The sequence below is a fragment of the Chelonia mydas genome, chromosome 1, assembly GCF_015237465.2.
Source record: "Chelonia mydas isolate rCheMyd1 chromosome 1, rCheMyd1.pri.v2, whole genome shotgun sequence".
In the NCBI taxonomy this organism is placed as follows: domain Eukaryota; kingdom Metazoa; phylum Chordata; order Testudines; family Cheloniidae; genus Chelonia; species Chelonia mydas.
This window is the reverse complement of record NC_057849.1, coordinates 154,075,547-154,099,258: the sequence shown is the minus strand read 5'-3', so window position 1 is coordinate 154,099,258 and position 23,712 is coordinate 154,075,547. Positions and strand designations below refer to the sequence as shown.

Here is a 23,712-nt window from a genome sequence, read left to right as displayed (position 1 = left end):
GAAGCAGCAAACAATACCTAGCAGTCAAAAAATCTGTTTATAATTATACATTGTTAATTAAAATATGTATTCAGGGTGGTTCAGCAGCAAAATTTGTATTGCAATGAGTTTATGAAACAGGTATGATTCAAGACGCTCTGAACTGGCAGCATCTAGAACTACTGTGGAAATAATGCAAAGTTGACCCTAATAGTCTCAGTTCTAAAGGAAGGAAGATATAAATCAGTGGTGGGCAATCTGCGGCCCATCAGGGTAAGCTGATTGTGGGCTGCAAAACATTTTGCAGACGCTCAACATCCGCAGGCACAGCCCCTCCGCAGCTCCCAGTGGCCGCGGTTTGCCATTCCCAGTGAATGGGAGCTGCAGGAAGTGTCAGCCAGCACGTCCCTACGGCCCGCTGCTTCCTGCAGCTCCCATTGGCCAGGAACAGTGAACCGCAGCCACTGGGTGCTGCAGGAGTCTGTGCCTGCAGATGCTCAACATCCGCAAAATGTCTCGCAGACTGCAATCAGATTACCCTGATGGGCCGCATGCAGCCTGTGGGCTTCAAGTTGCCCACCACTGATGTAGATTATTTTATATTTGTTCCCCCTACGTTCCTGGCTAGAGTATACATCTAAAACAGCAACAGAGGTCAACTTGCAAGATCTTCCCTACTCTTGTAGGAGTGCTTCCTTATGCAGTGGACAACACAATAAGCAAAAAAATGCAGAAAGACTATTACTCTGCTAAGGATATAGTTTGCCCTTGAATAAATGTATTGGACTGTAGGAAGCAAAACAAGTTCAAATGTTAAGCAGTGAGGAATAAAACAACATTACAGCAGCTTGCATTTAAAAAAAATGAGCCTGACTCTCCTCAGACAGATGTAAATCAGGAATAACTTGACTGAAACCTACAGAGCCATGGCAGGTATTAAAACTGGAGTAAGTGAGGTGAGGATCAGGCCCATTGCATTGTATTCTGACACACTGAACCCTTAAAGAGAAAATATATTGTAATTCTTACATTAAGAATTCTTACATTGTAATTCTTACATGACAAAACTATGAGATTATATACATGTAGTCTTGCTTTATTATCAATCACAAAATGGTTGAAAAAGGGAGAATATATATTCACCAACAGAAGGAAAGAAAGAGAAATAAAAGTGCAAAAATATGTGACGTTTTAGAAATTACAACCTTTGTCTGGAATGGATTTACTGTCAGAAAATCTGGCAGGTGGTGGTAGGCATTTTTTTTTCCTATTTGCTCTTTTTACTGCTGTTTTTTTAACATTTGCAGGGTTCTTTTAAGTAATGACTGTGACACTGACAGAGCACTTCAGTGTGATGCTGAGAGACCAGCTTAAATCAAAGCCATAGGCCAATTCACTTGTGTTTGAATATCAAAGATATGTTAATGTTATTGTCTTCACTTCCCTATAATCTGTACTATCGCATTACATTACGTATATCCTGTACTTAATTAACCCTAAATCAAAAGTGTATGTTAGTGAGAATTTAATTGATGTATAAACTTCATGAAAACTAATGAAAGACTGTTTGGATTGCTATAACTAAATGCATTGTGTATATCTCTGTAATTGGATTTACCATCAAATGGGACTGGAGCCTTGGAACTATAAATGAAGCATGCTAACTTCAAAGCATGGGTCATTGTGTTCGACAATGGGAAATCCACGGACCCAGTCTGTGTTTAGTCAACAGAGGAAAAGCCCATTCTGTAATGCAGTGGTTTCCAAACTTGTTCTGCCGCTTGTGCAGGAAAAGCCCCAGCCGGGCCAGGCCGGTTTGTTTACCTGCCGCATCTGCAGGTTCGGCCGATAGCAGCTCCCACTGGCCACGGTTTGCTGCTCCAGGCCAATGGGAGCTGCTGGAAGCGGCGGCCAGTATGTCCCTTGGCCCACGCCGCTTCCAGCAGCTCCCATTGGCCTGGAGCAGCAAACCGCGGCCACTGGGAGCCGTGATCGGCCAAACCTGCAGACGAGGTAGTGTAAACAAACCGGCCTGGCAGGGGCTTTCCCTGCACAAACAGCGGAACAAGTTTGGGAACCACTGCTGTAATGGAAACATTTGCCAAATTGCTTTCCGGGGAAGACAGCTGTAAGACAGCGGTTTTGTTCAATATCTTCATAAATGATCTGGAGGATGGTGTGGATTGCACCCTCAGCAAGTTTGCAGATGACACTAAACTGGGAGGAGTGGTAGATACGCTGGAGGGTAGGGATAAGATACAGAGGGACCTAGACAAGTTAGAGGATTGGGCCAAAAGAAATCTGATGAGGTTCAACAAGGACAAGTGCAGAGTCCTGCACTTAGGACGGAAGAATCCAATGCACTGCTACAGACTAGGGACCGAATGGCTCGGCAGCAGTTCTGCAGAAAAGGACCTTGGGGTTACAGTGAACGAGAAGCTGGATATGAGTCAACAGTGTGCCCTTGTTGCCAAGAAGGCCAATGGCATTTTGGGCTGTATAAGTAGGGGCATTGCCAGCAGATCGAGGGATGTGATCGTTCCCCTCTATTCGACACTGGTGAGGCCTCATCTGGAGTACTGTGTCCAGTTTTGGGCCCCACACTACAAGAAGGATGTGGAAAAATTGGAAAGAGTCCAGCGGAGGGCAACAAAAATGATTAGGGGACTGGAACACATGACTTATGAGGAGAGGCTGAGGGAACTGGTATTGTTTAGTCTGCAGAAGAGAAGAATGAGGGGGGATTTGATAGTTGCTTTCAACTACCTGAAAGGGGGTTCCAAAGAGGATGGCTCTAGACTGTTCTCAGTGGTAGCAGATGACAGAACAAGGAGTAATGGTCTCAAGTTGCAGTGGGGGAGATTTAGGTTGGATATTAGGAAAAACTTTTTCACTAGGAGGGTGGTGAAACACTTGGAATGCGTTACCTAGGGAGGTGGTGGAATCTCCTTCCCTAGAAGTTTTAAAGGTCAGGCTTGACAAAGCCCTGGCTGGGATGATTTAATTGGGGATCGGTCCTGCTTTGAGCAGGGGGTTGGACTAGATGACCTCCTGAGGTCCCTTCCAACCCTGATATTCTAAGAATGGATCCAGGGAATGATCCTGAATCTCTGAACTGTTTGGATTCTAACAGGGTTGAATAGTGAGCAAGTAGACAGAGATCCCCAGAATTATTTTGATAAACCCTGAGAGACTTAGGGAAAACTAGCAGATTACTACATCTCTGCTATCAATTTGGATATACATACTTGGACTCACCTGTTAATGTGTTTTACCTGCTTTAACTTCTCAGTAACTCTCATTTCTTTTTCTTAGCTAATAAACCTTTAGATAGATTACTTAAGAAATTGGCTGTCAGTGTTGTTTTTGGTGTAAGATTGAGAGTATATATTGACTAGAGAACAGTGACCGATCCTTTGAAATTGGGAGTACCAATGTGAGGTGATTTGTGGTTTTAATAACCTTTCATCACAACGTCTAGTTTGTCTGGGCAGCAAGATGTGCTGGAGAGCCTAAGGGGACTGTTTGTGACTCCATGGTAAGACTAATACAGTGATCCAGGAGTGCACACATGCTATGGTGTGGTGAAATCTAATTATACAATATACTACCAGTTTGGGGGGTCTGCCCTGTTTTCTGACAGTCTGACCTGAGATTGGCACTCTCAGTTGTGAGCAATGATTTTGCAATCAACTGATGGTTTAGGTTGTTTGGAAGAGTAAATCACTGCTGGACTGGTTTACTGTTTCTGAAACTCCACATTGGTCTTGTTTTCTTTTTTCTCTCCTGCTTAATAATTATTTTTACAAAAATCACCATAAAAATATTTTTTTTCTTCTTTATTTTGTTCTAAAGAAGAAAGCAGCATTAAAAATAATTAAACTTACTACATCATCCACTCTGAACCAATTTCAAGAGACAATTTTATATCTAAAATCTTGATACAAAAATCACAGATGCCCACTTGACATTTTTATACATTCAGGTGATGAAGTGTTACATGGAAAAAAAAAAAAAAGACAAATGTCAGAAAGTATGAGTATCATTGTATGTGCTAATAGTTTAAGGGATGGAGATAATGAGAGTGCAAAAACATTTTAAATAGATTCAGGACCTGTACTAATGCTAATATGTTGGTTGGGTTCAAAGTCCTGCTCACCACTCTGTATCTTCGGGCGGCTAGCCCCAAATTTATGTTAGACACTTCAATAACAATAAATATCGCTCTCGCATGAATACACTTCTGATGCTGAACCCAATGAACCCATTAAAAACAGAGAACACCAGTTGAAGTAACAGCATACGTCATAAAAATGTATCTTAAAAGACACAGAAACATATGAATTCCCATACTAGCTCAGACTTACATACATCTAGTTCAGTATCCTGTCTCCAACAATGGCCTGCACCAGAAGAGTCAGAGGAAGGTGCAAGAAACCCTACAGCAGGCAAATACAGAATGATGTTCACCCCACGAAGATCTCACTCTAATCCCTAATGGATAAAAACTGGTTTAAACCCTGAAGCATAAAATATTGCCTCCCTTCCACAACTCTTTTTTGCAGTAACTATAACACCCATTGTTTCATGTTCTCTGTGTATATAAAATCTCTCCACTGTATTTTCCACTGCATGCATCCAATGAAGTGAGCTGTAGCTCACAAAAGCTTATGTTCAAATAAAATTTTGGTCTCTATGGTGCCACAAGTACTCCTTTTCTTATAACAACTCTGGATAATCTTCTTAGCTATATAAATATCCAGTCCCTCTTTCAATCTTACTAAATTGTTGGCCTCAACAGCAGCAGTGGCAATGAGTTTCAGAGTCTAATTACATGCTGAATTAAAAAGTATTTCCTTTAATCAATTTTTAATTTGCTACCTTTCAATTTTATTAAATGCCCTCATGTTCTTGTGTTGGGAGGCAAGGAGAACAGAATCTCCCAACTTAGAGCAGACCTAATCTAATCTAGAAGACCCAAATTGCAGGCCAATCTGGTTACACATGATGGAAATTCTGATTTTTTTTTCTTCATTTTTTTAATTAAGAAATTATATCCAAAAAACCTACCTTAAAAATATTAAGGTTGCAAAACCAGGATTAAGGTTCAATCATTCATTACAGTGTATCCTTTACCATATTTGTCCTTAAACATTCTCCTTTCCAAATTAAATAGACATATGAGGTGAAATCTTGGCAGCACTGAAGTCACTGGCAATATTCTTTTTATTTTTTCCTCCCACTGAAGCCTTCCTCATTCCACAAACCTCTAAACATTGTCATTGTCAGTCTCTGGACCTTTATTTCTGTTATGCTTTTATAAATGAAGTGATCTGAGGCAGAATCAAATCACACCTTTAATTTGTGGAAGGGCATAATGTTTTCTATATTATTCTTAATACAGTTTTTCATCTTACTCACATTTACTAGACATCTTAATGAACTAGCCACAATGACACCTAGATCACCACCATCCCACTCCAAAAACAGGTTATTAAATTCAGAACCCACTACTGTGTATGAATAATTTATGTTGTTGTTGTTGTTATTTTGAACATCTTGTACTTGCCAATGTTGAATTTCATCTGCCATCATTTTGGCCAGTTATCCTAGTTTTATTAGGACTTTCTGTAATCACAATGCTCTAGTTTTGACTAACCTAAATAATTTTGTGTCTTCACCAAATGCTTCCATCTCAATAGTTTGGCCCTCTTCAACAATGTTGATTCCAGGGGCACACAGTTTTTAACATTTTTTCCATGCCTAGAGTAAACAGTTAGTTCTTTGGCTTCCTTATCTTTTACTTCTCACCCTAGGATATCAGGCTTCCTTAATAGCCACTTGTAAGGCATATATACCTTCTGGAAGTTGAGATAATTAGCTTATGTCTTCTACTAATATTATATTAAACGTGAAAGCCTTGTCTAAACTTCTGATTTCAAAGTGCGATTACAGTGAGAGAGAATCTAAACGGCAGAGTTTTCTTTTCAACAGATCTACTCCCAGGACGAATTCAGAATCCTATTTACCAACTTAAATAACTAAGTAAGTTTTATCATGTTTTACTCTTCTTAGCATGGCAGAACCAACACAGCTAGAAGACAATGAAGTTTTCTAGAACTTGAAGAGAATGGTGATTCATACATGATACCAACATTTTAAAAAATCAGTTATTTAGTCAAACAGCTAGATATACATCATCACACATTTACAGCAATATATGCTCCTTAAAGTACATGTGGAATATAGTCCCGACATACAAAATTGACTTACTTGTCACAATGCCTGCCAAAGCTAATACAAACTGATTTTCATCAGAATCCAGATCTTGGTGTTTGGTATCTTCACCTAATGACCTCACAAAGCTCTCCATAGTTTGTCCCGTAATTGTGAAAAACTTTACTGCTTTGCTCTGCAAGTGCGGAGGGAAAACAATCACTTTCACAGGTTGCACTAAGTAATACTGAAAGGAACACACGATAGGATACAAGTGTTACCTCTACCCACTGTACATGTCATATTTCTTTACATACTATACTTTACTGTCTCTTGCAGAACTCCTCCCTTATGAGAAAAGAAAAGGAGTACTTGTGGCACCTTAGAGACTAACCAGTTTATTTGAGCATGAGCTTTCGTGAGCTACAGCTCACTTCATCGGATGCATAGCGATGAAGTGAGCTGTAGCTCACGAAAGCTCATGCTCAAATAAACTGGTTAGTCTCTAAGGTGCCACAAGTACTCCTTTTCTTTTTACGAATACAGACTAACACGGCTGTTACTCTGAAACCTCCCTTATGAGAGACATCCTTCAGTGACTAGAACTCAGCTGCCAAATTCAGTAGTTACATAAATGGTAGAAGTTGTTAAATGCGGAGTTACATAAATGGTAAAGTAGTGCAACTTGGGCTCATCTAAGTGGCATTTAGTGTGATAGTAAAGTGAGCAACTTAAATATGTCTAGGGACAGAAGCAGCATTGCAGAAAAAGCAACTGATAACAGAGTGTAAGATAAAGCTGTGTAAGTTACACTCATTTGCACACCCACTGAATGACAAATTAAGATCAATTTATACCTAAAATGTATCTTCTATGGTATGCTCCCAATTATCTGAATAGCATGGTGGACATGAATTTTGTTCAGATAATCAGGAGTTTGGATAATCAAGAGGACAGGAGTGATACTGCAAGAAACCCTCTGCAAGGTGCTGGGGAGGAGACTGTACTGTCTGGGCAGAGCAGACCAGGACTCTGCTCTGACCCACCAGGATTGCAGCATTCCCTGCACCTTGCATCTGCAGGGACTGGGTGTCACCAGCCCTAGGGCAGTGCAGGGAGCCCTCTGAAGGTGTGCTGTCATGGCCCTGCTCACTCGCTCCTGTAACAGCAGGGCTCTGGAGGGCTCCCTGCACTGCCCCAGGAGCCATTCACCAGCAGGGTTACCTCTCCCATGGCTGGAAATTTCTGCTCTATTGTCCGAACCTTTCCATTATCCAAATCCCAGGGAACAAGGAAGGGATTTGGATAATGCAGAGGTTCAGATGATCAGGTTTGGGAAAATTGGGAGTATACAGTATTTCAATTTGTCACCCAGAGAATTCCAGAGCAGTTGCATCCATTTACACTTGGCACGCTTTTAACCTTTTTTTTTTTTTTTTTTTTTTTTTAAAACAAACGATTCCTGGACACTGATAAATAAGTAGCCAATTCCTCCCCAGTATAAATGACTTTAACGCGGTGCACTGACGGCACATTTGTATATTTCACATAAACCAACCACACATCCTAGGTGCCTATTACTATCAATGCGCAAGAAGTGCAGCTATTTTAAAATCATGATCCATGGAATATTCCTCTTAGAAAGTGACATAATTGATGTTTTGAATGAAATATGTTAGTATGGCTAAGTAGTTCCAAACACGCACTTCCTTCACCACAACAGCAGGGGTTAGAATCTTAGTCGGTCATAGTACTCTACCACTCTTCTCCATTTTAAATTGGTTTTAAAACTATCACTTTTAATTTTGTGGGCTAGAACAGAGGAAGAAACATCCCATAGTTCCTTGTGTTTCATGGCATGAGAGGTAGACTGTGCGCATTTTCTGATGAGCACTGCGGTGGGGAGGACGGGTTGGTAGGTACGTACTTTGGAGAATAAGTGAGCAAGGGAATTGCTGAAGTAATGTCAGGGATTTTCTTCCTCTGGTGGTGGGTTTACAAAATTATTCACACTGTGATGGCAGTAATCTGCATTTTCAGTCTGATGATAGCGGATGAGAGAAGAAAACGTCCCTCTTATCTGTGCCTTGTAACATCAAATATTAAATTACTGTTTGTTCCCTGCTTGCTCTACATTAAACTATTTATAGACTATAAAAATTGGATAGACCAAAAAGAATAAACAATTCAGAGAATTATTTTGCTATATGTTCAATTACTGAAATATACCTATGTGTTAAGATATGTTATTTAAAGCATGTTACCTACCTATAATATAATACTTAAACATTCCCACTAAAATGTATACATCTGCAGTACTCACCCCTCCTAGAATGTTTTTAACTGCTTCCTCATTGCTAGAGACACCCCATAACAAAGTACAGACTGCAGCTCCCATTTCTGTACAATATTCTGCCTGTTGCAGTAGTTGCTGTCTTGCCTCATTCAGCTGCTGTCGAAGGGCTAATTTCTCCTGAAATTAATTTATGTAAATTTTGGGAGATTAATACTGAAGGGCATTTCATCTGGTTTCAAAGTATCCCAGCTACATTTCTACCACAAGACAGAGAAAGGGAGACAATATTACGGCCATATATATAAAATGCGGCAATTCACAGTACTTCCACAGAGCTAAATTCTCTCTCCAGAGCAGTCTGAGTAACCATGCTGTGTGCTGGGGAAGTCAACAGGAGTTAGGAGTCTGCCACCTGCAATTTATGGAGCAGTGCTAGAGTTGAACAATGACAGCTACAATAGCCTCAGTGGTTCAAGTTAAAGTAGAATTAGCTCCTACTACACAAAGAATTGCATCTCTCACTGAGAGACAAGAGCTTTTAGCAAGACAGGTGAGTCTTAGGATAGCAGTCCTGTGAAAAACTGCTAAGTATCTCAGCCTTGTGAGATAAAGTTGTTTGTGAGCTAGAATAAATGCCCCAGAAAAAAATCGTGGCCTATCTCAGAGAAGCTAGAGGCTATACTTAATCTGCCACTGCATGTCAGGGAAGACAGGATCCCTGGAGCGCTAAGCTCTAGGCCCGATGTTTGGGATGGCCTTCAAACTTAGGACCACAGATCACTGGGCTCCAAAGATCTGTCATCCATGGTGTAGGAGCAGCAGTCCCATCCCAGGTCTGTCTGCTTCAGTGCCTGGTGAACTGGTTTTGTGCTTGGCTCACTCCGCCATAGATCAGCACAGAGAACACGGCACTTGACTGGTAAATTCAACAAGACCTGGAAGTATTTTGGAGCAGTAAATGTTTCTCACAGCCATATGGAAGGTTGGCAGAAAGAGGGACATGAACTGAAGATACTACCAGGTCGCATTCAGTCTTAAATTAATCCTTACTTCCTCATCAGACAGAATTGCCTGACCAGACAAGAAAGAAGTAAGTCATGAGCAGACCACAAAGAAAACCCAAGAGGTATCAATATCCTAAAAAATACTTCCAAATTGATGCCTAAAATAGACTAAATATAAACCTACCAAAAATCACACTAAATAATGAACAATGCTTCAAGGAAAGAGAGAGCAGAGCTACTAACACTTGTGAAGATACTCTGAGCATTGTGATTTGGGGGCAGTTTTTGCAGCTGCTTGTAAATAAACAAACAGCCATATGCACCTCAGGATTTCATACTTGCAGCCTGCAGCTTTTGCTTTGGCAGCCTGTAGTACAGACAGCAGCATAGCTGCTGCAGGCAATTCCTGAGCACACCTGGCCACTCAATGGGGAACAGAGCATATGCAACACTGAAGGGAATGTCTCCACTGCAATTATACAGATGATTCAGGCTTGGGCTAAGGGGCTGTTTAATTGTGGTACAGATGTTCAGGCTCAAGCTGGAGCCCAGGTTCTAGGACCCTGTGAGGTTGGAGGGTCCCAGAGCTCAGGCTGCCCAAGCCCAACATCTACACAACACTTAAACAGCCCCTGAGCCAGAGTCAGCTAGCACGGGCCAGCCGCGGGTTTTTAATTGTAGTGTAGACATACCCAGAGAAGACCTCTCCCTCTGAAGTAGGGAGCAACCGTCTCACATCCCCCATTACCACTACATTGGGGTAACAAAGTTAATTTAGATGGGGGGATCCCTACAGGACAGACCTACTCCCAGAATAGGAGCTTTTCCTGCAGGCTGGGATGGGGGGCACTTGCTGAAGCCTAAAAGGAAGGAGGGAGCTGGGGCACTGCTAGAGTATAGGATGGGAGTTGGAGGGGCACTGCTGGAGTCTGATGAGGAGTGACGGGTATGGGCTTCTGGGCCACTCAGACTATCCCAACATGTGCAGTGCTAGACAGGCTGGGGAAGTGACATCAGGACTGGGGTGCCAGGAACTGGGAACAGGGAGATGGAGGTGGGGGCTGTACCACACCTCTTGGAGAGTGCCTTGGGCAGAGGGAGTAGGGGCCAGTAAAGAAAAGGATACCAACTGAAGAGTTAAAAAGGGGGAAAGTACAGTCCATGTCAGAAGGAAGCATCCTGTTTGTGTGGGTGCCCTGTGTGTTTCCCATCCTGACACCAGCACACATATAAGGGCCGGGGGAGGGGGAGTATGTTTTCTTAACAAGTTTTGAGTATACAAAAAAACAGAGCCAAACATATGATTTAAAACAAAAAACAAAAAAACACCATGCTCAGGATTTCAAAGCTAAGGATCTCAATTTTGGGGGGCTGTCTCAATTTTTGAAGTTGTGGGGTTGAAAATACCGGAAGAGTTAAAGTTCACCTAAAGATAAGATGCTATAACATGGAAGGATGCTATAACATCCATCCACAATGCTTTGCAGATTCATACGTTATTGTTAAAAGTGATTACTTTAATTAGATCTCTCAGGTCACGTAACTGGTCATCTAAAAATCTACTTTGTTGATATTTTCCTATGTCCACATCTAGCTGCCTACATCACATCTTATAGCCACCCTTGTGTTGATTAAATTTACTGTCAGTGGGAAATGCAACATACGATTCACTGTTTTGCAAATGAAATGTATTGAGCAGATATTTCAGCATCAATCCACAATATATTCTTCTGTTACTGTAGTCTACTCAACAGACTTACACTAATTACGGATACCAAAGAATATGGGACTTCTGTTGCTGGTAAATAAATAGTTTTTGGAAATTATTCTGTGTGTACTACAAGCAGTTGGTTATTAAAACCAGTCATTAAAATCTTGTTAACTTAAAAATGAGTTTGTTGAATTTACTCTCTTTTCTCTAAACTCAACATCAGATCCATTAGCTTCTTTGACACCAGTTTGCAGCAAGTCTTCTGCTCAAATACACTGAATCTTCTTCCTATCCTTCTTCTTTTCTGTATTGCATTTATTCAGTGTTTGCATTTTGCACTTAGGAAGGGAAATGCTGATGTTGATTAATAAGACATAACTTTGGTAATGTCATAACTGGATAAGTCTGTCAGGATGCAAAGCCACAGCAAAAAAATCAAACAGTGGAACTGTTCATAAACATCATCATAGCAAATGAATGAAAACCAGAAATAATATTTACAAGACCAGAGGAATAAACAGACCCCGCAAAAAACACACTAACAACCCTCCAAGAAGCAATTCTACTATGGGTGCATGCACACCACTGACTACTTATTGTGCTATGCAACATCTTCCAAGAAGGGTCAAACTTCATGACTACAACAGTGATAAACTACATAACTAGAAAGTGATTAGTTAAGAAGACAGTAGTGAACCAAAGATTACATGTATGCTTCCAATTTTGCTCAGGTTCAGAAGGTGTTTTAATTTCCTAAAGAAGTTATTGTTAGGGACCGAGATGTAGGCAGTTTGGCCTAGTAGTCAGAGCAGGAGTCAGGTCTAGTGGGCAAAGCAGGTATCCAGCTTGGGGAACGAAGCCAAGGTCAGCACCAGAGTCAACTGCCAGTTACTAGAGCCAGAGGTCAAGCCAGAGTCAGAACCAGTAATCAAAGCTGAGGTCAGATGCCAAATGCCAGCACCAAGGGTCAAGCCGGAGTCAGGGTCAGAGCCAGGACTCATCACTGAGGATTGGAGGTGAGGCACAAAGGCAGAAGGAGAGGCAAGGATCAAGCACGGAGCAGGAGCACAAGAGGGAACAGGAGCCAAGGCAGGGATAAGGCAGGAACCAGGAACAGAGCAGGAACAGGGTTGGGTGCAGTAAGCAGGCACAAGCAGGGTGCAACGCAGCCACAACCACCTTGCAACCACAAGGACACCACCTTATTATCAGACAAACTTCCTGTTTCTCCTCCTGATGGAGGTGGGCGATCCTCCAACCAGAGCTCCCATAGGTGGTGCCTTGGCTGAGGCTACAGCCCTAGTAGCTTCTCAGCACACCAGGTTTCAGTAGCCATTGGGTGGAGGTCAGAATGGTGCAGCTGTTTAGGGATTCCCAGGGCCTGGGTTCAATACCTGGGATGTCACAGTTACCTAGGTTTGTGAAGAAACAATGGAATACAAAATGATTATTCATTCTTGACCAAGAAAAGAGTATTACTATTATCAACAAGGAGGAAGGAATGCAAGCCAAAATAGGGAAAAAACAGGTTAAAGAATATTTAGAAAAGCAGGATGTATTCAAGTCAGTAGGACCTGATGAAATTCATCCTAGGGTGCTTATGGAACTAGTTGAAGCAATCTCGGAACCACTGGCAATTATCTTTCAGAGGCTGAGGTCCCAGAAGACTATGGTACCTTTCTTTAAAAAAGGGAACAAAGAGGACCTGGGGAATTATAGACCAGTCAACCTAATCTGACACTTGGAAAGATACTGGAACAAATTATTAAACCATCAGTTGATACGCATCTGGAGGATAACAGCATTATCCAAGGAATAGCCAATACGGATTTGTCAAAAACAAATGATGCCAAACCAACCTCATTTCCTTCTTTGACAGTGTTACTGGTCTACTGAATAGGGGGAAGCTCTAGGTGTGATATATCTTGATTTTAGTAAGGCTTTTGACACAATCCCCCATGACATTTTCATAAGCAAACAGGGAAATGTAGTCTAGATGAAATTAGTATAAGGCATAGCCAAAATGCACCTCATGAGCCGCATGCGGCTCTTTAAGAGTTTGAGTGTGGCTCACAGAGCTCGGAGTTGCAGCACCATTGGAGGAGCCAAGGCTTGGGGCTGCAGCCCCACCAGGAAGAGCCAGTGCACGGGTCTGCAGCCCCGCTGGTAAGAGCCGGTGCTTGGGAGTCCAGCCCTGCAGGAGGCGCCCAGGCTCGGGGTTTCAGCTGCACATGCCCATTATAACAGAAAATGGCTTCAAGTAATGCTGTGTGGACCTCCTTCCTTCGGTTCTTCCCACATTCTGCACAACACATACAGTGTTTACTGTTCGTAAGTCAGATTTCAATTGTTTCAGATTTAAGTGTTAACCCTCCGTTACTTTCGTGGATGATGATGACATCTTCAAATTGTAAGAAACGCAAGTATGAAGAAAACTGAAGTTTTAAGTCAGAATGGGGGGGGAGATTTTCCATTCACTGTTAAAGGTGACAAACCCCTGTGCCTTACCTGCAGTGCATTACTCACTCACTACAAAGTGAGCAACTTGAAACCTCGCTACAAACTAATCATAACAACTTTTTGTTTAAATACCCTCCTGAATCAGAATTAAGGAAGAACAAGCTAACCGCATTAAAATCACGCCTAAACAGTCAACAGACACTACTTTCTGTGTTCAGTAAGGAAGCTGACACAATGACCATAGCTAGTTTTGTTAGGTCCTGGAATATCGCTTGTGCTAAATGTCCATTGTGATAGAGAATTTGTTAAGAATACTGCCCAAGTGGTTGCAATTTTAGATCCAAGTAACACAAAACCTGAACAACGAATAAAGCAAATTCCAATTTCGCACGACCCTATGGAGAGGCAGATCTCCCAGATCAGCGCTAATGTTCCAAGCAAGATCACAGATGCAAAATGATCTAAAGAATTCTGTAGCATTCCACCTGTCAACTAATCCACGATATACAAGGTAGACCACAACAAGTTGTATTTGTTTGCTATGTTTCTGTGGATGTAATTGTGAAAGAAGGAATGTTGGAATTAGTGGCGTTAAAGAAACAACCCATGGTGTTGACATAAAGAACGCATTTGACAAAGCATTTACAAATGCCAATGTACCACTGGATAAACTTGTCAGTGTAGCAATGGATGGAGCACCTGCAATGGTGGGGAAAAAAGTAGGCCTTATCAGACTCTTGAAAAGCAATCCCAAATTTCCAGAGTTTCTCCCTGTTCATTTTATCATCCATTGTGAACATCTCACAGGTAGATACTTCAAGTACAAAAATATTACAAAAACGGTCCTAGAATTTGTCAATTTCATCTGCTCGAATGGAAGATTCATCAACAGTTCAAAAATTTCATTGAAGAGCTGGATCTTGAAGACAAACCTAACGAGTCTCTTTCTACTGTATTGTGAGGTGGTTATCAACCAGCAATGTCTTAAATAGGTTTATGGAACTGCTGGAGCCTTTCAGTGCTTTCCTTGAAGAAAAGGAAAAGTCCTGTCCACAACTGAAAGATGAGCAATGGATGCAGAATCTGGTGTTTTTCGCTGATATTATGCGGCATCTGCAAACTCTCAATGTGGCACTCCAAGGGAAGGAAGATTATTTCTGACCTAACTCAGACAGTATTCAGCTGCCAGAACAAGTTAAAGCTTCTGCAAAGCGACATAGTGTCAAGAGACTTCAACCACTTTTCCCATCTCAAGAATAAGGTAAAAACATTCCCTATAACTGAAGTAGAAGATCACAAACGTGAGGAATACAGAGGTAAATTACAAGCACTGCTTGATACTTTCAGGCCATGTTTGAAGACTTGGAGAAGCTGGGATCCTGCTTTGCTTTTCTTGTAAACCCTTTCACGGTTGACGTGATCAACTATGGCTCTCCAATTCCCAAAACCGTGGTTACAGAAACATCTGCTGTAGAAATGGAACTACTGGAATTTCAGGAGGACTAAGCTCTAAAGATAATGAAAAAAATCACAGTCTACAATCGAGTTCCAGAAGCAAGTGCCAGGAATGAAGTATCCTCAACTCAGGAAGACTAGTGTGCGGCTTATTTCAATTTTCGGCACAACATACTGCTGTAAATTGCTGTACTCTATGATGAAGTTCATAAAATTGAAACATCATGCAGTCCTTACTAATCAACATCTGACTGGGCTCCTCCGTACTGCCTTGACAACATATTAACCACGTTCCAAAGACTTACGACCAGGATGGAGACCCACAAGTCCTGTAGCTTGAACAGTAATTAGCCGTGACACATTAAGTAGGATGTTACTATTATAGAAAGTTTATGTGTAAAGGTTGTGCATGTCTTGCAGCTCTCAAACTTCTGAAGATTATCGGATGTGGCTCAGAGGGTCAGTAAGTTTGGCCACCCTGGTCTAGATTTACTTGGTCCTGCCACAATACAGGAGGCTGGACTTGATGACTTCTTGAGATTCCTTCCAGCCCCACATTTCTATGATTCTATGATTACCTATCCATAAATTCCAGGTGATTTGTTTTTGTCTTACATCCACACCAATGAATCACCAGTCTGTTTTCAGATAGCTTGATGAACATGCAGAAAACAATTCAGTACATTCACAAACACGACTACATCTTTTAACTTGTTCCCAGACTGACACCACCATCATTGCTACTAAATAGCTGTCAACTGAAAGAGTATTCTGGATAATGACATGCAAATAAGTAGACAATTATAATACTATACGTATATCCATCAGGATCCCAAAGACTTTCACAACCTATACATACACACACCACTGAAAGACACATAGTTTTTGACTGGAAGGCAACCAGCACATACTGCACAACAATGAAGATGAGAGGGAAGCTTTGGCCAAGAACACCAGGGAAACTCCTACTCTTATTAAATGTGCCATAATTTATTTTAAGGTCTTATCCAAAAGAGAGCACACACAGTGAACAGGACGGCACTCAGTTTATAAAGTTTGTAAGAGTGGAGGGTTGAATCCATTAGGTCAGGATTTGAGTCAGTGGCAATAAGATGTGTAGGTATTTCAAATCTGATACTTAGACCACTGAGGAATGGACCAGAATAGCTACAGCAGAATAAGCTACAGTAACTCCTCACTTAACGTTGTAGTTATGTTCCTGAAAAATGCAACTTTAAGTGAAACGATGTTAAACAAATCCAATTTCCCCGTAAGATTTAATGTAAATGTGGGGGGTTAGGTTCCAAGGAAATTTTGAGGGGGCAGACAAAAGGCATTATATACTGTACAGTACTGTACTGTGATTGGGAAGTTCCCCTGGCTTACCCCACACAGGCACAGCCCACTGCAGGCAAGGCCGCTAGGAAGCACCTTTGTGGTAGCAGTGGCAGCTCACCTGGAGAAGAACAGGCGCTGACTTTGCTGGGGGATGCTCCAAGCCCGCCTCTTCCCGTCCCCGCTCCACTCCAGGCCCAACTCTTCCCACCCCCACTCCACCTCCTCTCTGGAGCATGCCACATCCCCGCTCCCAGAAAGTCCTAAGCGCCACCAAACACCTGTTAGGCGGCACTTAGGACTTTCTGGGACGGAGGGGGAGGAGTGGAGATGCAGCGCTTCCCTGCTCCTCCTCCTCCCTCCCAGAAAGTCTTAAGCGCCGCCAAACAGTTTGGCGGTGGGGGAAGCGCTGGGAGGGAAGGGGAGGAGGCAGAGAAGAGGAACTTGTGCAATGCTCCCTTGTAAAGTTGCTGCTCTTCCACAAAATCTTACATGCAGTGTACAGAGCAGGCAGCCAAACGACGTTATAAGGGAGCACTGCACAACTTTAAACAAGCATGTTCCCTAACTGAGCAGCGACGTAACTTTGAAACAAAGTGATGCGGGAGGACATTAAGTGAGGAGTTACTGTATTCTGCAATTACTCCCCCTGTGGACATTCTTATTCTGGAGTAAGAATGCCTTTTTCTGATTTAGCTTAATCCATTTTGGAAGCAGATCAAGACAAGCTGGAAAAAGGCACTCTTTTTGTGGAACAAGAGTATCCACACCAAGAGCTATTCTGGAATAGCTACTGCCCTTTAAATTCACGCCCTACATTATTGTAGAGCATCTTCCCTATGTAGTCAATCCCTAGGTCACTTTCTGGAGTCAAGCATTCCACTTTGCTTGAGAATGTCTCTATGCAGTATTGCAACTATAGTTAGATCTAGAGTTTTACTCAGGTACAGCTAGTGGTACATGACATGACAGCAGGAGAAATGAGAACAGTGGCCAAAAAGAAATACTGTATTAAAAACAAAAAATGCACACAGCTTAAATCAGCCCAGATGGGAGAAGGTTTCATTTTGTGCACAGCAATGCCTGTGTTATATTCCATGTATTTTTCCTTTTGAAACAGACACATTATAGAAATGTTATATTAAATTCAAGGGACTAATTCCTCCAAACAGCTATTGATGTCAACTATCTGAAAAGATCTTGCAACAAGCTTTGCGAACACCCAAGCAGTGTGTTTCTCAATCTTGATACAAAGAGCACATTTATGTAGATTTCCAGTGCTGTGTGTTAAACCAGATTCAAAAAGAGTCAAACAATCTAAAAAAAAATTAAGGAAATTCATATTTAAGGATAAAACTGTCCTAAATTCATCCTGTGACGTATAACAATTGCGGCACATAAAATATAAAAAAATCAAATTATTTTTAACCCATGTAGACTATGCAATACATATATATGTAACAGAGACAATCCCTTTATTATACCAATTCAGGTGTAATTTTATGTTTGAAAAAAAGGAGAGATCTCTGAACACAATCATCAAACATATTTAGTTTTCCCCCCAACTCCATTTGGGAATAATATGTAATTAGTTATTTTAGAGACATTTATAACAAGAGGTAAATAAATTCAGACAGAAGTGTGAATTTGTTTTCCTTTAAGATTTCAGCTTCAAATAATTATTAGTTCTGCAGCCATGTTTCATTTTACTACTTTTATCATGTGGATCATTCTGTTCTAGAACAATCTTTCATACAAAAAGCATTAAGGCTAGAACTTTTAGGTGCACAATTTACATATTACTTGGTTATATGAACTCAGTGCCCAACAGTTTTCCAGGTTATCCAGAAGCCATATACTGAAGAGATATTATATCTTGCACGGTTCAAGTGCTGAACTAGTATTTCCCTGCACTTCTTACTAAAATTCGAGCATACAGATCATAGCTTACTTTTTTGTGAACAAATGTACCTTTTTCTCCCCCATCCAATCTGATTGGGCTGTTTCCAGACGGGCTTTGAAGTGTTCACAATCCATTCTCACCTGCTCTAGTTCTTGTTCTCTTTTTTCCATGTCTGCAAAATATAATTTGAACAAATTAAACAATAAGAAGTTACAAGCAACTACCTTACACTAAGCATGAAGATTCTGCCAAATGCAATATGAAGAGTCTGCTTTAATATTTGGTTGTGTCAGGCCTCCTCCTTGTGGCTAACTGGGACTATAACTATGTGTCACATTATTAAACAATTATTACAAAAAAATCTATTAAATTAACATGAAGTTTTTGATTTAAACCAGGAAATACATGAGAATTCACCATGAAGGATCAAATCTCTCATACTTGACCACAACAGGGCACAGTAAGCTATGTTGAAATTGAACTCCCTTTTGCCCAGAACATTATCTTTATTTTTAATGTCATTCATTTTCTATTTTTTATTAGTTTTCATAATCTACAGATTATCTGAAATCTTTGCCCTCACTTTTAGTGGCGAAGATGAGGAAAATACCAACACCAACTAGAAGTAAATGTTGATTTAATCTATGGGGTATGAAGTATGTGAACAATTAAAAAATGTAGTACAAGCACTCCAAATGTATTAATGTTTGTAGAACACTAGATAAATGCTAAGCATATCTTTATAGTGTTGTCTAAAACTGATCCATGATTGCTTTAAAAAAGAAAAACAGTTAAATAAGAGAAACTGATCTCCAGATTTATTAGAAATATGGTTTTATTTAAAGTGCTTTGCTGTAATAAATAGAAATCAAGTGCAATTATAATACTAATAAATCAGGAGATTAGCCCCATGCCACTTCAAACTAGCCTGCAACACTAGGTGGGCTGTCTTCATAGGACAGTTACACCCACTGCAATCTGCAGAATGAGAGACCAGGATTCCTCTCTGAACATACAGTACCACTTAGTCAATTTAGTAATCACTTTAAATATTAATTTCTCTTATATTTGAATAACAAACTGAAATTCTGAAGGGAAAAAATTCATTTTAAAAACTTCATCCAGTGCCTTTTCACAATTCCCCCCATGTGCTCAGAAGGACAGACTAGCTCTCCCACAATTCACTGGGAAAGAACAAAGTGGCTCCAGAGGTGAGGCCGGCAAACTGGCTGAAACTATAATAAAGAACAAAATTGTCAGACACATAGATGAACATGACTATTCCCCAACAAATTAAGATGTCTCACCAATCTACTAGAATTCTTTTAAGGGGTCAACAAGCATGTGGACAAGGGGGGATCCCATGGATATAGTGTACTTAGATTTTCAGAAAGCCTTTGACAAGTCCTTCACCAAAGGCTCTTAAGCAAAGTAAGCAATCATGGGATAAGAGGGAAGGTTCTCTCATGGATTGGTAACTGGTTAAAAGATAGAAAACAAAGGGTAGGAATAAATGGTCCATTTTCAGAATGAAGAGAGGTAAATAGTGGTGTCCCCCAGGGGTCTGTATTGAGCCCAGTCCTATTTAACATATTCATAAATGATCTGGAAAAAGGGGTAAAACAGTGAGGTGGCAAAATCTGCAGATGATAAAAAACTACTCAAGATAGTGACGTCCCACGCAGACTGCGAAGAGCTACAAAAGGATTTCTCAAAACTGGGTGACTGGGCAATAAAATCGCAGATGAAATTCAATGTTGATAAATGCAAAGTAATGCACATTGGAAAACATAATCCCAACTACACATATAAAATGATGGACTCTAAATTAACTGTTACCACTCAAGAACAAGATCTTGGAGTCATAGATAATTCTCTGAAAACATCCACTCAATGTGCAGCGGCAGACAAAAAAGCAAACAGAATGTTCGGCATCATTAAAAAGGGGATAGATAATAAGACAGAAAATGTCATATTGCCCACATCTTGAATACTGCATGCAGATGTGGTCACCCCATCTCAAAAAATATATATTGGAATGGGAAAAGGAAAAGATTCAGAAAAGGGCAACAAAAATGATTGGGGATATGGAACAGCTGCCACATGAGGAGAGATTAATAAGACTGGGACTTTTCAGCTTGGAAAAGAGACGACTAAGGGGGGATATGATAGAAGTCTATAAAATCATGACTGATGTGGAGAAAGTAAATAAGGAAGTGTTATTTACTCCTTCTCATAACACAAGAACTAGGTGCTACCAAGTGAAATTAATAGGCAGCAGGTTTAAAACAAACAAAGGAAGTATTTTTTCACACAACGCACAGTCAACCTGTGGAACTCTTGCTGGAGGATGTTGTGAAGGCCAAGACTACAACAGGGCTCAAAAAAGAACTAGATACATTCATGGAGGATAGGTCCATCAATGGCTATTAGCCAGGATGGGCAGGGATAGTGTCATTCCCTTTGGGGCACCTGGGATTGGCCACTGTCGAAAGACAGGATGCTGGGCTAGAATCTGGATCTTTGGTCTGACCCAGTATGGCCGCTCTTATGTTCTTAAAGTGGCTCTATTTACTGCCACACAAAGAAAGAATTTCTCTTAGGAGCGGGGTAACTGCCCTGTTACAGTATGTAACCATGGTACTTACCCTACAGTAACTGTGATTCTTCGAAATGTTGCAGTCAGTATGAATCCTATTGTAAGTGCACATGCCCCTCCTGCACACAAGCTCGGAACGTTTTCTGAACAGCAGTGACTGTTAGGGCTACAGATGCCCTTGTGCCTCCTTATGCTCAAGCACGAGGGCATAAAGGGCAGACTGGGTGCAATCCTCCCTCAGTTCCCTAGCAACTCAAAGTCTGTGCTGCTGAGGACTCTGACAAGCAGGGAAGGAGGGCAGATTATGGCATCATCTCAAGAAACCAGTTTCTGTAGGGTAAATATCTATTCTTTCTTCTATGAGTATGTGCCAGCGTGGCTCTTACTGTACATGACTGGCAAACAGTATCTTCTCCAGATGGTATGAATGAGGAGTACCAGCTGTGTCAGTCAAATCAAAATTGGAGTACTGCTCTCCCAAATTTGGAATAATGCTTGACAAATAAGGCAATTGCTCTCTGTAGCTGTCTTGCAGATTTCTGATATTGGCACATTTCAGAAGCAGGCAGAAGATGTTGTTTGAGTTCTGATGGAGTGAGCCTTGATATTTGGTGGGGGAGGTACACCAGCCAACTGGTAACACGTCAAGACACTTTGTGTTATCCAGTTTGACAAAGTTTCCGATGAAACAACCAGCTGTAACCAAAACTGATTAGAGGACACTTTGAAAATTTTATTCCTGTCAATATAATTTCAAAGAGCTCTGGATACATCCAGACTGTGTAGTTTCTTCTCCCCTTGTCTTGAGTGTTGTTTTGGGAAGAACACAGGTAAGTTAAAGGATTGACTTAACTGGAATTCAGAAATCATTTTGGGTACGAATCTTCCTAAGATCACAGTACCACATTGACTGCATGAAACAATGTGTATGGGGGTTCAGCCATGCGCGCCTGAAGCTCACTCACTCTGCTGGCTAAGGTGATGGCCACCAAAAAAGATTGTTTTGAGAGATGGTGGATGGAGCACAGTAGGAAAGAGGCTCAAAAGCAGGGGCGCACTCTGTAAGTTTTAGGAGAATAACATTGAGGTCCCATGCTGAAATAAGTTCTCTGGCCAGTAAGTTTACATTAGGCCAGTGGTGGACAACCTGCGGCCCATCAGGGTAATCTGATTGCGGGCCACGAGACATTTTGCTGATGTTGACCGTCTGCAGGCATGGCCCCCCTCAGCTCCCAGTGGCCATTGTTTGCAGTTCCAAGCTAATGGGAGCTGTGGGAGGTGGCAGGCCACAGGGACATTTTCTGGAAGTACAGCTAGGAAAAGGGACAGAGGACATAACTGAAACTTGTCAATGTCTCTTGTTGTGAGCTGCCTCCGATTAACATCATCTGGCCATAGATAGATGTGGATGATCCTCTTTCTCAGGTGCACTGCTGCCATCACCACAGTTAGGCATTTTCTGAAGTCTCTTGGTGACGTGAAGAGCCGGAATAACAATACCTTATACTGCTGGTGAGTAGGCCCCACTGTAAATCTCAGGTACTTCCTGTGGGCCAGGTGGATGGTGGCTATGTGGAGGTCTGTCTTGTGAGTTGAGAGCAAAGAACCGATCTTGAGCCTGAAGAGATGAAATAATGGAGGCAAGCATTACAATCCTAAATCTGAGGCAGTGTACATATTTGTTTGGTCTCCTCAGGTGTAGGATAGGACAAAGACCCCATTTTTTCTTCATAATAAGGAAGTATTACAAGCAGATGCATCTACCCCCGTACTCTTGCAGCACCTTCTCTGTGGCTTCTGAGAGACTTCTTTCTATAACAGGTACTCGCAGGAAGGGTCCCTGAAGAGGGACAGTAAAAGGAAGTAGGCAAGAGGCAAAAAATGAAAGTTGATGGGGTAGCAGTGGGCAATGATGTTGAACACCCGTTTGTCAGCAGTCATCTCTGGCCACACCCCTAGGAAGGCCGTAAAGCATTTTCTGAAGATCAACTCTGGATTGCTCTTGATGAGGCTCCCGACACTCCCATCAAACCTGCTGCCCCTGAGAGGGATTTGGGTGCATGATGGAGGATGACGGGTCTCTTCTGGAATAAGAAGCTGTTTCCTGGATGGTTATTCTGCTTGGCAGTTATGGGGGAACGATAGCATTCTTTGTCGTGTTGGAGCTGGTATTGGAACAGCTTTTAGTATGGTACTGGAGAATAGTTTACTACTGACCTCAGCAGAGCTCTGGAATCTTTGAAGGAGCGGAGCACTTCATCCATCTAGTTACTGAACTACTTCATCTCCTTGAAGTCTTTTATAGAAGTTTGTACTTCTTTCGGAATACTAAGTGTCTGCAACCAAGAGGCAAGTAGGTGTAATGGCCATGACCATGGATCCGGCAGCCATGTACGATGCATCCACAGAAACTGGCAGCACCATCTTTACTACTATTTGGCTCTCTTTGATGGTCTCCCTCAGTTCTTCTCCACAGCTGTTGGAGCTTGGATAGGAAAGGGGTTACCCTCTGCCATCTCAAAAAAACTGTATTTTGCAAACAAAGCCTAGTAGTTTGTGATATAAAGTTGAAGGGAAGCAGATAGATATGCCTTATGTTCAAAAAGGTCCAATTTCTTTGGAGCCTCATCTTCCGTTGCACTTCTCTCATGGTTTTCGATGCAGAATGAGTTTCTTCCTGTCCCAATCTCTCTTCCTGTCTTTTAATAGGAAAATAGCAGCTTGCGTGAGTAAATAAAGATTTTGTCTTCAGTT

The 23,712-nt window shown here is 41.5% G+C and overlaps 1 protein-coding gene across 7 annotated transcripts in view; it reads right to left on the bottom strand.

The window, feature by feature from the left end:
- LOC102933736 (heat shock transcription factor 2 binding protein) overlaps positions 1-23,712 on the bottom strand; it is a 123,638-nt gene that overhangs the window by 95,092 nt on the left and 4,834 nt on the right. For 5 of the 7 annotated variants that reach the window (XR_006287926.1, XM_037903069.2, XM_037903092.2 and 2 more), the window contains exons 3-5: positions 18,428-18,531; positions 8,519-8,668; positions 6,253-6,391 (exon numbers count right to left, since the gene is read on the bottom strand). Coding sequence is in view for 6 of the 7 variants with exons in the window: in XM_037903069.2 (XP_037758997.1) it covers positions 6,253-6,391; positions 8,519-8,668; positions 18,428-18,531 (393 nt within the window). In the remaining variant the exon portion in view is untranslated. Of the gene's footprint in view, positions 1-6,252; positions 6,392-8,518; positions 8,669-18,427; positions 18,532-21,007; positions 23,654-23,712 lie in introns of those variants that run through there. The other 2 variants (XM_037903084.2, XM_037903076.2) reach the window with 2 other exon arrangements.